The following is a 15,056-nucleotide window of genomic DNA, read 5'->3' as shown; positions in this document are numbered from 1 at the left end:
ATAATCTTTTCTGACTGAGGACATGAGAAGTTGTTACTACCTAACAACACTTCTAATCGAACGTGTTAAAGGGAAGAGGCACACACATAAAAATGCATACAAATGTACACACATACACAATGAATGTCTCACATACACGGATTCAAAATTCCGCTGCAAATGGGAATAATCAAGGATGAGGGTGTGGTGGAACTAAATTGGAATAAAAAAAAGACAGATGTTCTAGGATTTTTCTTGAGACAATACCTCAAGATAAGTATCTGTCAAATAAACAAAAAAAATAAATCTTACCTGAATTAAGACTTTTTTATTTACATAAAAAGGACAATACGTTCCAACAATATTCTGTAATCATTAGATTACCTTCAGGGTTATAATTAAATATCTTCCTGTTAAGCATGTAAAGATACAAATACACTAACTGAAGAGAGTCACAAATTCAGACGTTATTAAGCCAACTGCAGCTGTGACAGTCAAGTGCCTTTTAGAGACCACACTTCCCTTAAACACCGTCCTAGAATCGTGTGCCAATGATGAATGGGTAGTGACTCTGGTTACACCACGGACACAGATAACAGCCTCTGTTCCAACCAGTGAGCAACATTCAACTGTAAAGTCTCTCTTACACACGAGTTACTTCTACTAAGATTCTGGGGAGGCCACAGAGGATCAGGGTTCAAGTCTACTATAAAGGCCCCAATTCCTGGAAGAACTGGAGACCACTATGAAATAGGAGGGCACTTAACTCAGAAGAAAAGCACTCTACATAAAAGAACTAAAAAAAAAATTGATTGCTTCATAAGCGATGGATGGTTGCTTCAGAAACAGTCACAATCGCTCTGCTTAGTAACAGGGAGGCTTCCAGGGAGGTCACCCTTTTCCCGTAGAGATGCCGAGGATGTAATTCCTGGAACCCCACGTGGAATTATCTTTCCCAGAAAAAAACACATAGAACAAATGGGTCCAAGAACAAACAGCAGTGCCTCCTGAACGAAAAGCTCAACATTCCTGATGTCACTGCATGGTGGCACCTTCACTCACATGCCTGGTCCTTGGAAAGCTACGTTTTCCCACTTTTTATTGTCCTCCATTAGGGCTCTTTCCAGACAGACTCGGTAGCCTGGACTGAGGTAACCCAACATGAGAAATAGTGAGTTCAGGGAGCTGTGCCCCAGCTGACAGCGCCAAGGAGGGGACACGTGCCAAGCTGTGACAGGACAATGTCAGGACCTCGCTACAACATTATAAAAGTAGATCTGATGGGCAGCCTGGGGAAGCTGCGGGAACTGCAAACAGGACAGACTGGCTGACCCAGGATGAAGCTGTGCACTCAGCGGGCATGGTCTTGAACTCTCCAGACATCTAGCCCTCAGGAAGGACCCGGGGGAGGCAGGGACAGCCCACACAAGTTGCAAGACCCAGGCACAAACACCTCAAACGGGGAAGTGGAAAAAGACCCAAAGAGATTCAGGAAGCACAGAAGAAAATTGTCCACAATTTTAAAATGGATTATTGCACTTTACTGTCCCAGCATACCTAGAAATTCAGTCCTTGAGAGAACCCACTCCTCCTATAGCACCTGGACAACTAAAGGATTCTCTCCGATAGTCTCAGGCTCCGCCACCATTCTTAGGCGGATCTGACATCCTGACATATAGATGGATCTATAAACCACTTTCTGTCAACATTTGTGCAACATGAACACTGATAGAACCAGCGACGCTCTATCCGCAGGAGGCAGAAGACAAATCTGCTTTGAATTATTTTGCTCACTGAGAAAGACCCAGGATCTTCCAATATGGTTAGTGACACTATTTTATTTGTCCATCTTTATGTCGGGCAAACTATAATCTAACAAATCTCTTGTGGTCTGTCCATTAACTTCCTTATGGAGATCATCAGGACAGACCCACAACATTTTTTTTAAGATTTATTCTTTTTTTTTTTATTATTGGAAAGGCAGATCTACAGAGAGGAGAAACAGGAAGATCTTCCATCCGCTAGTTCACTTCCCAAGTGGCCGCAAAGGCAGAGCTGAAACAATCCAAAGTCAGGAGCCAGGAGCTTCTTCCAGGTCTCCCACACAAGTGCACTGTCCCAAGGCTTTGGGCCGGACTGCTTTCCCCGGGCCACAAGCAGGGGCTGGATGGGAAGTGGCAGCAGGGACATGAACCAGCACCCATATGGGATCCCAGCAGATGTAAGGCAAGGATTTAGCCACTAGGCTATCATGCCAGACCCAGCATTTTCATCTTTACAGGGAAGCGAATTGCAGTTTGGTGAGAAAGCAAACAAGAAGTAGAATGGAGATTCAAAATTCATGGCTACATATTTCCTAAGAGTAACGAAGTTAAGAAATGTGACCCAGGGTCAATGCAAAGGAATACAAGGAAACAAATCCACACACTCCTGAGATGCAAGACTAGCTTCCCCGGAACCAGTGAAGTGACTGGAGAAACTCCAGCAAATGCAGACTTCCCCATCTTGAGGTTTCATCTGTTGTGTTAACTTCACTCCAGTGACTGCCTACAGTGTCTGTGCAAAACCCAGATCCTGAAATCAGCCCACAGACTCCTCCCACCTCAACCAAAGGTTCAAGACCCATGACTGGCACTATTTGCATGGCCATTGTTCATCCACCGTGCCCCTCAACTGCTGCCCCAGTGCTTACTGAGCACCTAGCAGCAGCCAAGGACCTAACAGGGATCTAAGGAGCCCAGCATGTGGCTCACAGAAAAACAACCAGCTTTCCATTCTGTAAGCTCTCACAGCACTGACCAGGTATTGGGTAAAAGCCTCTTAGCTAAATTAATAATACAACAGTTATCTTCTGTTCTTTCCTGGTTTTCAGACCATGAGCTCCAAAGCAGGGTGCCTCAAATATTGCTGTATCTAAAGTAAATGGCTGTTCACAAGGAGACAGCATACCTATAACACAAAAGTTCTAGTTCCACCCCCACTTCCTCCAACAACACACTCAGCATCCCAAGCTTAAAAGGCCAGTGGCCATCTCCAATTGATGATTTCTATCCCTGAATTTGCACCACAAATTAAGAAGAATAACAACATTCAAAAAATCTAGTATATTTTCATTGTGATTTAACATAACTTCCAGCAAAGGAATATATTTCAACCATCTCCCCTAAACTAAAGATGAAAAATCTAGATAACAGGCCTTTAAATAAGGCCTTGTTTAAAGTCATATCAAAACCACCACCCAGGGGCCAGCATAGTCATCTCATAGCATGCTGACCCCCTACTTCTGGAGCCAGATTCCCCTGCCAGCACTAGTTCAAGTCCCAGTTGCCCCACTTCCAGGCCAACTCCCTGCTAATGAGTGTGGGAAATCAGTGGAGGATGGCCCAAGTGCTTCAGCCCCTACAACCACATGCGAGACCCAAAGAAGCTCCTGGCTTTGGATAAACACAATGCCATCCACTGTGGCCATTTGGGGAGTGAACCAGTGGATGGAAGGCCTCTTGGTCCCTTTCTCACTCCCCTGTTCCTTCTCTCTCTGTGGCTCTGCCGTTCAAATAAATAACTCTTTGTAAAAGAGATAATTAAGAAAATTAAATAAACTACCAACCAAAACCCAAACTTTAGTAGAATAGACAGGAAAAACCTTAGTCATCCACAAGGAATGCCCATGTTGTCATAAATCCAGTGATTAGAAATTATAATAGGAGACTGGAGTTTTGTACAGTGCCCACTTGAGGCACCTCCTCCTGGAGTACCTAGGTTCAATGTCCCATTCTTGTTAACATGTGCTCCGGGAGGCAGAACAACTCACGTCGTTGGACTACTCACTGCCACCCACTCAGAAGACCTGGCTTGTCTTCCAGGCTTCTGGCTTTGGCCTGAAATGAACCAACACATGGGAGAGCTCCCTCCACTTCCCTTGTCTGCCTCTCAAGTAAAAATAAATGAAAGTGAAGGGTACATAACACACAGTAGAAACTAGAAGGATTTTTTTTTCTTTCCCGGCAGTGATTGCAGGATGCCCTTGTATTCATTTGTACATATCTAAAATTATGTTACAGAATAAATCTAAAATAAGAAGGAAAAAAGGACCAAAAAAATGAAATAGACTGGGATTAAAGAAATGCAAAAGTACAAGTACACTGTGATTCAACTCCTATAAAAATTACATAACGGCAAAGACTAGAATGGAAGAGGTGATGTGTTCACCTATAATTTGTCATTTTACGGTATTAATGTCATTGCATTTCTCTAACAATTAAAATAAGGATAAAAATGTGCTGTAACTGTGAATCACAAAATCCCTCCATACCTCACTACCTTGGATAGTTGGGGTACAGTATAAGGCTCTTTAGGGAAAAAAAAACTATCTCAAGTTACAATTCACATACTATAGAAAACATCCAAGGAAGTTTCACAAAAAGACTGCTGACTGTAATTTAAAATTTTACAACTCAGTATCTTAGCATTTCCCAGCTATGTTTGGAGGGTGTATTAAAATTAATTCTCCAATTAAAACAATGAAGAAAGAAGGTATGTATATGCTCAGAAGAGCTAATACTCACTGTCAGCGCCTATCTTCTTACCCCACACCAGCTGAAATTCCCAATTAGAGCATCCTCTTTAAGAGCACTATTTATTATCTTTATGAACAAATGGATGCAATTACCTCTTTTGAGACATGACAAGCTTCTGACCCTCAGCAAGAACAGAACACTGGCAAACAACAGTGGGTAACCCTGTATGGCACACAATAAAATCATAAAAGAAGGGAACTGAAAGCCAGCAATGTTGACAACAGGTGTACAGAAAGGAAACCGGAACATGGGAAGAACTCTAATCCAATAAGCAGTGGTCAGCAACCAATCACTTCACTCAACAGTGCCTTCCATTTTGCAAGAGATGAAATGTTCCCTGTCCCCAAGATAAAAATCAGTTTGCAAATATAACTCAAACAACACCAACCAGGAGTTTCCTTTTTCTTTTTATGTTGCCTGAGTAATTATAAGAACTAGAAATGATCTTAATAATATGACTAGGATTTGAACTGGTGAGTCATTTGGCGTATATGACATCAAAACTAAGATTATTCAATAAATTCTCTTTGCAATTCAGAAGAATGCTACAACTCATCCCATAAATCACCGCATTAAAAAAGAATCAGTTCTAAAAAAAGAGACAACCCATTTGAAGAAGGCTGGGAGGAGAAAAGCAAAAAGTGACTCATCCCACAGCTTATAGCCTTAAGTGGGTCCTGCATGAAACAAAATAGAGAACCCTGTTACAGCTTTAGCCTCATGAAGTTCAGATCCAAACAGAATGACTACAGTACTGTAAATATCTTATTAGCATTAGGAGCAACCTTATATCTGTGCCATGAATGTGTGTGTGTGTGTGTGTGTGTGAGAGAGAGAGAGAGAGTGTGTGTGTGAGTGTGTGTTTACTTTCCTAGCTTCTTGGCTAAATTTGACATCCAAATTATTTACCTAGAAAGGAACATTCAAAATGAGCAATTGCTATAACTCAGGAATTTTTAAAAGCCTACATAATTAAAAACACAAACATCATTGCTGCCATTTGACATGCTAACAGAAGAAACAATATTTTATCATGCCAATGGTTCCATTTCATCCACCACAACACTTAGAGGTATCTGTAACAACAAACAAAGTTAACATATTGGTTAAGCTTGAGGCCTGGCTCCAACGGAGTCACTTGCTTTATCCAACACCACAGCTACATCTGTTGAACCTTCTCTTTCCTCTTCTCCCAAGAACAACAAATTGCCAATGAGGTTCCAGCAAGTAACAGTTTTTCACACATTAGCTTTACAAGTAAGCTAATTACCCTTCAACCAAAAATAACATGCACAATCTTTGCACAGCAACAGGGACACCTGAGACTCCTCTTACACACGATCAAAGGTGGCCTCAGGGTTAAAGCTCCAGCGCAGATGTGGACTGTACAGCACCAGGATCTCCCAAGAAAAGCCCCGAAGCTGAGGAAGATGTCAGGTGAACAGAGCTCAACTTCCAGAGCAAAATACACCTACTGTGCCCAATGGTCCTGAAAAAGGAACTGTCAAAATCTACAAACCGGGACCAGTGCTACAGCTTCACAGGTAAAGATACCACCTGTGATGCTGGCATCTCATATGGGCACCAGTTTGAGCCCCAGCTGCTCCACTTCTGATCCAGCTCCCTGCTAATGATCTGGAAAAGCAGCAGAGGATGGCTCAAATCTTTGGGCCCCTGCAGTCATACAGAAGACCCAGACAAAACTGCTGGCTTCAGCAGCCCCAGTCTCGGCTACTGTGGCCATAAGGAGAATGAACCAGTGGCTGGAAGCCATCACTCTCGCTTTCTGCCTCTATTTTCCCTTGTGTTGTGTTTTGTGTTGTATTGTGTGTGTGTGTGTGTGTGTGTGTGTTTAACTCTTTCAAATAAATAAATCTTAGGGAAAAAAAAAAACCTCTACACACCCTCCACCTTGCCATCAGAAAAGAATCAGCATTTAAGAAAGTGCTAGGGGTTCCATACTCAGTGAGAAAATCGTAAGTTGAACTCAATTATACAAAAAGTTCACAGAAAGTGGAATTAAAAGTTTAACTGTGATGAGAAATACTTCTGAAATCCAGGTAGTTTTGTTTAACAATATACAGGTTTTTCCTTGAACTTTCTGAAGATCTCTGTAGAACATAATACAGTTGAATTAATCTGGTCTATTACTTAGCAAAGCTGAGTATAAATTTAGAAATTCCCATTAGCATTAAGAAGAAACACACTAACAATTATAAAGCCAAAAGGTATAAAACACTGTACAGATTTTTAAAAAAGACTTTTTTTGCAAAAAAAAAAAAAATTATACCCCTGAAATATGAGGAAGCCACTCCTTCTTTAGATTCAAGCCCAGTGTTTGAAGTGTGTGCACAGCCTAAAGAATGACTGAAATTCTCTCCAAATTTCAGTGATCGACTGAATTGTTTTTTTTTTAAATAAGACACAAGTCTGTCCTTATTGCAAAGTTCCCCATTTCCTTTCAAATTTATCTTGTGCCTCTAAGTAAGGGTTTTCCTTAAGCCAAATGATGTTTATCTGAAAGTTCTTTAAACCCTAAGGAAAGATTGTGCTATTTCAAAACATAAGCACGCAGGCTTGAGGATGGCAAAAAAAAATCATCTCAGGGCAGGGGTGTGGGAGAGGAGCCGCCACTGCCCCGCTGGCTGGTGTGCCGCTGTGGCTTTCTCCTCCATCCCAGCCGAGCCATAATCCCTGGCACCACACCACTGAAGTCACCCAGATTGGGAGGCAGAGGCTGCCAGGGCCCTTACAAGGGCTGCCCGCCACATCTGCCCGCAGCAAGCTGAGGTGTTTGGCTGACCGGGTTGTTCGCAGCCTCACCTTCCCCAGCAAGAGGTCAGCCGGAAGCACTGGCCAGTCAAATGCAGAGGCAGGGGGACAAGGAGGAGGAGAAAAGTGGAGCAACAAAGTAAAAAATAAATAAATAAATAAACTGGACACCTGCAGCCAAGAAGCCAATCTTCAGCCTTTTGCCAAACAATGACCCAATAACATGAAGAAACGCTGGTACATGACAGCACCTGGTGGAAGGTAAACCAAAACTACACCAGTGTTTAGAAATTCGGAGAATACACATTTTGTTAAACGCTGGCAATCTCCACAGGAACCTTAAGAAAACATTCTACTTATTTTTTCCCCCAGTCTACACTCTGTGCTTGAAGGTGGAATTTCTTTTCCATCTTCCTTGGTATGAAGAGAGAACTGGGAAGGCCACATGTGTTTCTCCAATATATTTTCTGATAGTTTAATAAAACGATGACAGCCAACTTAAAGAATCCCTTCCATATAAATTTTGATTGAGGACTAAATGTGAAAGCAATACACTGAGCTAATTCAGCATGAAAAGCTGTTTTAAGTTTTTGCTTTGAAAGTGGATTGTTGGGGAATTTTTTTTTTTTCTCTCTTAAGTTCCACATAGAGACACTGAGATTTTTGATCCTTCCATTTGGGGGTTCCTATTAAGCTATCCTGGAAAACTTGATACATCTAACTTAAGCCAGTAAAAACAATTCTACATGATTTGTGAATCCCATATGACCTCATGGCACAAATCTAAAAACTCAACATGATGAAATGGCATTTCATAATAAAATCAAAGATGGTACAGCTAATGGGGGGAGGGGCAGAGGAAGAAGACAGGTTGATCAGAGCAGCACGGTATCCCTTGCATTTTTGTATTCTTCCATGTATAGGTCAGGACTCAGCAAATCTTATGCAGAAAAACATATGAGCTTCCTGCACACAAACAACAGACCCTTCTCTACCCTGTCACTCCACAAGAATCTTAAAGTCTTTAAGAAAAACCAAAGTGTGCAAACACACAGTGGTCAAAGGAATCAGGCTCAGTATACCATAGTTGGAAGTAACTTTGCTGTCCTCAGGACAGCTCACCCTCCCCAGAGCGATCGCTGAGGGCAGGTGAGCGTGTCACCTAAAAAATGCAACACTCTGTGACCCTGAGCAGGAACAGGAGCCAGGTCACACATTCCCAGGCACTGTCCCAGACTTTAAGAACCCATGGCAGCCAACTCCCAGGCTGGCAGAAGCAGGAGAGGTGGCCCCTCGCAGGTGGAATCCAACCAGCCGAGTTAGGACAGCTCGAGGCTTCACTGACACGGGTGGGACACCTTACCTGAGTAAATGCAAACACAGCAAAGGTGCCTGTTCTGCCGTTAAAGAGAGACCCTGGCGAAGCAAGTGTGGGGGGAAAAAAACCTCCACAGGGAAGCAGTCGAACCTAACCGCAGGCTGACAAAAATCAAAGAGCTGGAGCGCACGATTTCTCATAGTTACTTTCTCCCTTCCAACAAGCTGCCCGCCCTGCACGCTTTCCCTAACCCGTGCCAACCTGTACATTGCTCCCAGCGGATTCCTGCCGCTCTACTTCCTGCCTCTAGCCATCGCCCCTCGGCATCGTCACCTAGTCAGAAGGGTGACCGCTAGGCACAGAGACTCCAGGAAAAGACTGGTTCTCCCTCCTTCTTGCTGGAGGCCTGCTTCACACCACAGACCCCACTGAATGCCCGGGTGGGAGACAGGAACAATCTCAGGGCACGCAGAACTGAAAAGCCGGTTGACGCCACACCACAGCCCCGACGCTGATGCCCCCACCACCGCCACCACTTTCTGCACTCAAAGAGTGTTCCACAGGAAAACATAAAGCCGACTTCAGCTCCTCCCTGCTGATGAAAGCTGGCACGAATGAATTGACTTTCTGGCCGACAGCCCTTAAAAAACCGTTACAAAAAAAAAAAAGTTCGCCATGCTCCAAATAGAAATTGAAGAGGAGCCAACCTATCCCCCACCCTGCACCTCACCTGAGTGGCCTCCCGGGGGACTCAGGCAACAACTAGGAAACAGTTAACATTTTGGAACTTTGGAGGGCTTCCCCCTTCCCACCTTTTTTTTTTTTTAAAGACCTAGCAAAATCCCATCTAAAACTTAATGACAGTTGAGCACACGATCTCCACCACCAAGAAAGCACAGTCGCCAATGTGTCACCAGATCTCGATGCGCTGGGATGGAAGCCAGGTGTCCACACTGGCCCCAAGAAGGAGGTGCCACCCACCTTCCTATCACAATCCACGGCGAACAATAGTAGTAGTAGCTTCTTCCCCCACCCCCACCCCTGCCCCAGCCCCGGTCACGCCAGGATGCCCAGGACGTGGTGGAGAGCGGATCTGAAAGTCCAATGACAAGTTTCACAGGAGAACAAGGCCGGTCGGGGCACCATCAGAGGCCGTCCTCCCCATCTGCCCACCTAAGAGAAGCGAACGTGGTCGCAAGCGCACACGGCGCCGCCGCCGCATCAAGGACGGACGCGCGGCTCCCGGGGAGGGCACAGCGTACGTTCACAGCAAGGCCGATCGCTCCTGGGCCCCAGAGCTCTCGCTCCATCTTGGTGCGTTCTAACGCCGCGCGCCAAGGCCCCGCCGCAGCGCGCAGCGGGGGGATCGCGGCAGCACGACAGCCGGCACGGCCGAGGAGGGCGGGGGCCGCGGCGCACACGCACCCGGCCCGGCCTCGGGGACCAGGGCGCGGGGCCGGCCGCCGCCTCAGGGCCGGATCGCCGCGGCCGCCGCCCCCTTTGCCCCTTGAAGGGCTTCCCCACCAACCCACCCTCGGCGACCCGGGGCCCTCCCGGGTGCTGACAGCTCGGCACGGCCCTGGGCCCGGGGCAAGGAGGAGCGGGGCGGGAGGGGGGTGGCCTGGTTACCTTCCGACAGCTCCAGCTCCAGCTCGGCCAGGCGGGCCCTCACCTCCAGGGGCAGAGCCATGCCTTCCAGGCTGCGGTCCGCCATGCTCGCACCGCAGACGCCTCCGCCCTGCCGGCCTCCTCTTTGTTCGCAGGCGGAGGTCTCGGCGGCCGCTCCTCGCGCCCAGTGGAACCGCACCGAGGAGGAGGAGGCGGCGGGCGCGGGCGGCCAGGCGGCCAGGCGGCGGCGGGCAGGCGGGCGGGCGGGCGGGCGCGCAGGGATTTCTCCTCCTCCCTCAGGCGCCTCCTCGGCGCGGCCCCGCAAAGGCGGCCTCGCGCCCGCTCCGCGCGCCCCCACGCGGGCCCCGGCCCGCTCAGCCCCGCGCTCCGCGGGCTCCTGGCGCTGCGGCCGCCGCGGTCACGGCCACCGGCTCGCTGCTCCGCGGCCGCCCAGCCCGGCGGGAGCGCCGCTGCGCGCGCTCGTGACGACAGGGGGCGCGCGTGGGCGGCGGCGCGCGCCGGCAAGGCGGCGGGGTGGCGGGGGGGGGGGGAACCGCGGGCGCGCGCGCTCTTGGGCGGGAGCGCGCGGGCGCGCGGCTGCAGCGCGCGCTCCCGGGGGCGCGCTCCTGGGGCGCGCTGGGAGAGCGCGGGGCCGCGGTGGTCCCCCTCGCGGCCGGCACAAGCGCAGAGCCAGGCGGGGCTGCGCGGGCCCGGGTTCGGGTACCCCGTGACTCCAGGTCCAGAAGGGGCCTGGCGGCCCGACCCCAGCACCTCGTCTCCCTGTGGGTTGATGTACGGAATCCTTCTTGGCGCCTCAGCTAAAACTTCAAGTGCTCTAGCTGTTTTGAGGGTTGATTTTTTTTCTTTAATGAATACTTTTAGAAGGGCGATGCAAGACTAGCATGGACTGCTTGGACAGTCCATGAATTCGGGATCTAGAACCAACTAGCATATGACCTTGAACTACTGGGTGTTTTTCCCTGGTCTTTACTTTCTCTCTGTGAAGGGGAAACGGTTGAGCAGATGGCAGGAGCATCTAGTCCCTAAATGCCACCTCAACCCTGAAGTGTGCTGCTCCCATCCCCAGAAGCCAGTCCTGTCTCAGGCTAGGGTGGCCCTGTCCTCCTTGGCAGGGCGTCACACTCTCCTCGCCCTAGCCATCACGGCTCTGATTCCACCCTGCTTGTTCCCTTCCTCTCCCTTCTTTACCTCTTGTTGGACGATTAACTCCTGTGGTATCAAGGTCACCTCTGCCAGGCTGGTTCCAGATCTGCGGAGTCTGCCAGCTGTCACTCAGTGGCCTCACTTACCTGTTCCCCAGCACCCTAAACTCCACAAACGCAAACGCCACCTGTTTCTTACAGGCTTGATACCAATCTTTCTTTGGAGTGTTCAGTGCAGCTTGGCTGTAACAACTCAAACCCCAGGCTTCTCTCTCGACAGTGGAATTCCAATTCTGGTCCTACCATGGATTTCATTTCCCAAAGGTACTCTTTGGTAACATGAAAAGGTTGGTAGAGCTCATCTCTAGCACTCTAAGTGGGTAGCATGTTTGCCATTCAGAGAGATGGTGATGGGGTTATCTGCACTGCTCTACCTTCGTTGGTCTTCACTCATCCTCTGCTCCCCAGAAATCTACTATGCAAAATCTTCACCATCTGGCCTCTTTTTTGTTCCTGTAACCTGTCTTCCCAGTTCAGCCACTCCCTCATGCTACAGCTTCCCAAAGATACCTAGCTGGGTCCTCCATCGTCCCTTGGGTAATTGTGACCAACGTTGTCATTCACCCCCTCCTCAAACACAGGCTGTGATTTCTACTGCATTGGCCAGTGAACACAAATCACACTTTTTAAAAGATGTGTTTATTTTTATTGGAAAGACAGATTTCCAGAGAAAAGAAGAGACAGAAAGAAAGATCTTCATCCACTAGGTTATACCCCAAATGGCCGAAACAGTCAGAGCTGAGCCAGTCTGAATGCGGGAACCTGGAGCTTCTTCCAGGTTTCCCACATGGGTGCAGGGTCCTAATGCTATGAGCCATCCTCTGCTGTTCTCCCAGGAGGCAGCTGGATAGCAAGTGGAGCAGCTGGGACATGAACTGGCACCCATATGGGAACCTGGCACTTGCAGGGGCAAGATTAGCCAACTGTGCTGTCGCACCGAACCCACAGATTGCACTTCTTAGCCTGAGACTGGAGTGTGTGCCACTCTACAGCATGACCTTTTCTCTTCCATGCTCAGGTTCCCAAGGACCTGGGGCTAATTAGCACCCTATGTAGCTATGTACACAGGATGTAGCTTTAACCTGCAGTGCCTGGCTGACCTCTCCACTCACAGTTTCCCCAACCATCTCTAATATCAACTCCAGAAATAAAATAAAATAAAACCTCACCTCCCTTACTGTGCTCCTACCCTCACTGTTCTTGTCCTATTTGACACTGTACAGCCCTGCATGTGAACTCCTTAAGGACAAAGAATGAGCCATATTCCTCGTAGGCCTCCCACTGGTTTGGCAGCTGTGACAGCTTAGCTACGTGTCAGCGGCTTGACAGATCATGGAGAACTATCTTTCCAGGAGAGTAAATGTGAGAAGTGGGCAACTAACAATAAGAAGCTTGAAAAAGAAAAATCCCAAAAGCCTTTAGAATCTGTGCTGTCGAATCTGTGTTGTGCTGAAACCTGCTGGTGTGCTGTTGGGTTTTCTGTTGAAGTGTACATGCAAAGACAAAGAAAACTGATGGTCACATCTCTCCTCTCTCCAAGGCAAGTGAACCCATCACCCACTTAGCCCCAGAGATGAGCTTCATGTCACAAATGAAGGACTGTTGAGAAATAAAACATGATGGAATCAGGATTCAAATCCCAGTCTCCAAGATCATAACACTCAGTGTATGACAATACAGAAAAGTGGCTGCAACGACTGGAACTGAACTGATCCAGAAGTCTTCTGCAGGGTTCCAAGGTTTCGAGCCATCCTCTACTGTTTTCCCAGACCACAGACAGGGAGCTGGATGGGAAGTGGAGCAGCTGGGATACAAATAGCACATACATGGGCTCCTGGTGGTTGCAAGGCGAAGATTTAGTCCTTGAGCCATCACACAGGGTCCAGCCCTTCTTTCAGTTAAAAAATTCTTGGCTGTTATGGCTACTCCTCAGGTGATTGTGTCTGTGTATTGCCAACATGTCCCCTTTTGTCACCTGTTCTGCTCCTGCCAACCTAAGACAGCCACACATCGTACTGTACCTGGTCAAGTCCCAGGCCAAACAACATTTCTTCTGTGAAGCCTTTTCTAATCTTCTGGTTAGAAAGATTCTCTCCTACCCACTGGAATTACACACCCCTTTATCTACCTGTTTTCGCTGGGTTTAGTAATTTATATCCCTGTCTTATCTGGCACCAAACTTATCTTTAGTCCTCCCTTTGTGGTGAATGACAGAATAAACAGCATACTGTTTCTCAAAGGGCAGTCCAGCCTGCTTCACTTGTGTCGTTTGGCTCCACTCGTAGCTGACCTCACAGAACGTGTGTTTTCTAAATACAATAACCTGGTTTGAATGTGTGTCACAACAGGCCCAGAGTTGTCCGATGGTTGATTATGCGAAGGAATCAAGAAAACCCACAGGACTGCTGACATCAAACACTCTGCCAAAAGCCCTGACATTTCCATTTGGGATCAAAGTCCCATTTTTAAACTACGGTCAGTTATCCTCAGAAGACCACCATGAAAACTTGTGACTGTCACTGGGCAGGAAGCTACACAACCGTCGGCATTACTAACATGATAGCATGGCCTAGTGTATCAGACAAGCCAGCCTGTATGTAACCAGACTCAAGGGATCCGAGTCCCCAGACAGAACATTGATCACCAGGTGACCCTGGCAGGGTGCAGGCTGCAGGAGGCTAGCTGGTTAGAGATGCCAACACAGGATGCTATAAACTGTCATTGCTATCCTACAACTTTGCTTAGACAAGTTCTAGAAACAGTGTTTCGATCTCTGCAGACAGGTGCATATATGTAACTCAGCAATTAAGTAACCAACACACCAACTAATAACTTGTTTCATATCTTTATTGTCTATTTGAATTCTAAGTGCATTCCAATGAGTGAAAACTTCATTATTCGTTTATAACAGGGCTCTGCATCAGAAAAATCTGTTTGCGGGAGGAAGGCAGTGGGAAAGGAATGTGCTCAATCAGAGTATGCTAAAGGTATCAGTGCCAGGCAGAGGGGGTTATTTATTCATGAGATAGCTAACAGGAAGGAAATACAAAGCTTAGAGCTAATCGCTCCATGTGCAGGAGTGTATCTCAGAGTCGCACCTTGACTAAAGTCTTACCCGCTGATAAGAGTTGATTATTTCACTCCTGATCAGATTAGTGCAGGATTTGTTCTGACTGTGCTCTCTCCTGTATGTCCCAATTTGGTGAATTTTTACTTTTCCAAAATCTATGAAGCATTAAGTATAAAATGCTATGGCTAGAGTTGGTCAGGTACTTAAAAATCTTATAGGGGTAGGGTGACAGCTTATAATCCCTATTGTGACAAAAATCTTCTTAAACTGCAGTTTACATAAGAAACTATGCCTAGCAACTTATGCTTGTGGTCGCTTCATTTTTCTTGTCATCTTATCGGAAATTCAGCCTGGACAGACTGTTGGGTTTAAAGAAAACACGAAAGTGACACATAATCTGATCAATGTGGTTTTAATTCATTAGCATTAAGAACACAGTTTCAGACCCTTGAATGAAAGTTCTCTATGCTTTCTAGAGATCATCAGCACTTTTTGGCACGCTGGTTTTT

At 47.1% G+C, this 15,056-nt stretch overlaps 1 protein-coding gene across 1 annotated transcript in view; it reads right to left on the bottom strand.

Moving 5' to 3' along the window:
* DIP2C (disco interacting protein 2 homolog C) overlaps positions 1 to 10,518 on the bottom strand; it is a 377,029-nt gene extending 366,511 nt beyond the window's left edge. The window contains exon 1 of the mRNA XM_040967822.1: positions 10,276 to 10,518. Within this exon, the coding sequence (XP_040823756.1) occupies positions 10,276 to 10,360 (85 nt within the window). The 5' untranslated portion in view covers positions 10,361 to 10,518. The remainder of the gene's footprint in view (positions 1 to 10,275) is intronic.
* Between the last annotated feature and the right edge of the window lie 4,538 nt (positions 10,519 to 15,056).

Source organism: Ochotona curzoniae, unplaced genomic scaffold, assembly GCF_017591425.1.
Source record: "Ochotona curzoniae isolate NIBS_2020 unplaced genomic scaffold, NIBS_Ocur_1.0 scaffold_4683, whole genome shotgun sequence".
NCBI classification, from domain to species: Eukaryota; Metazoa; Chordata; class Mammalia; order Lagomorpha; family Ochotonidae; genus Ochotona; species Ochotona curzoniae.
This window is presented reverse-complemented; position numbering and strand designations above follow the sequence as displayed.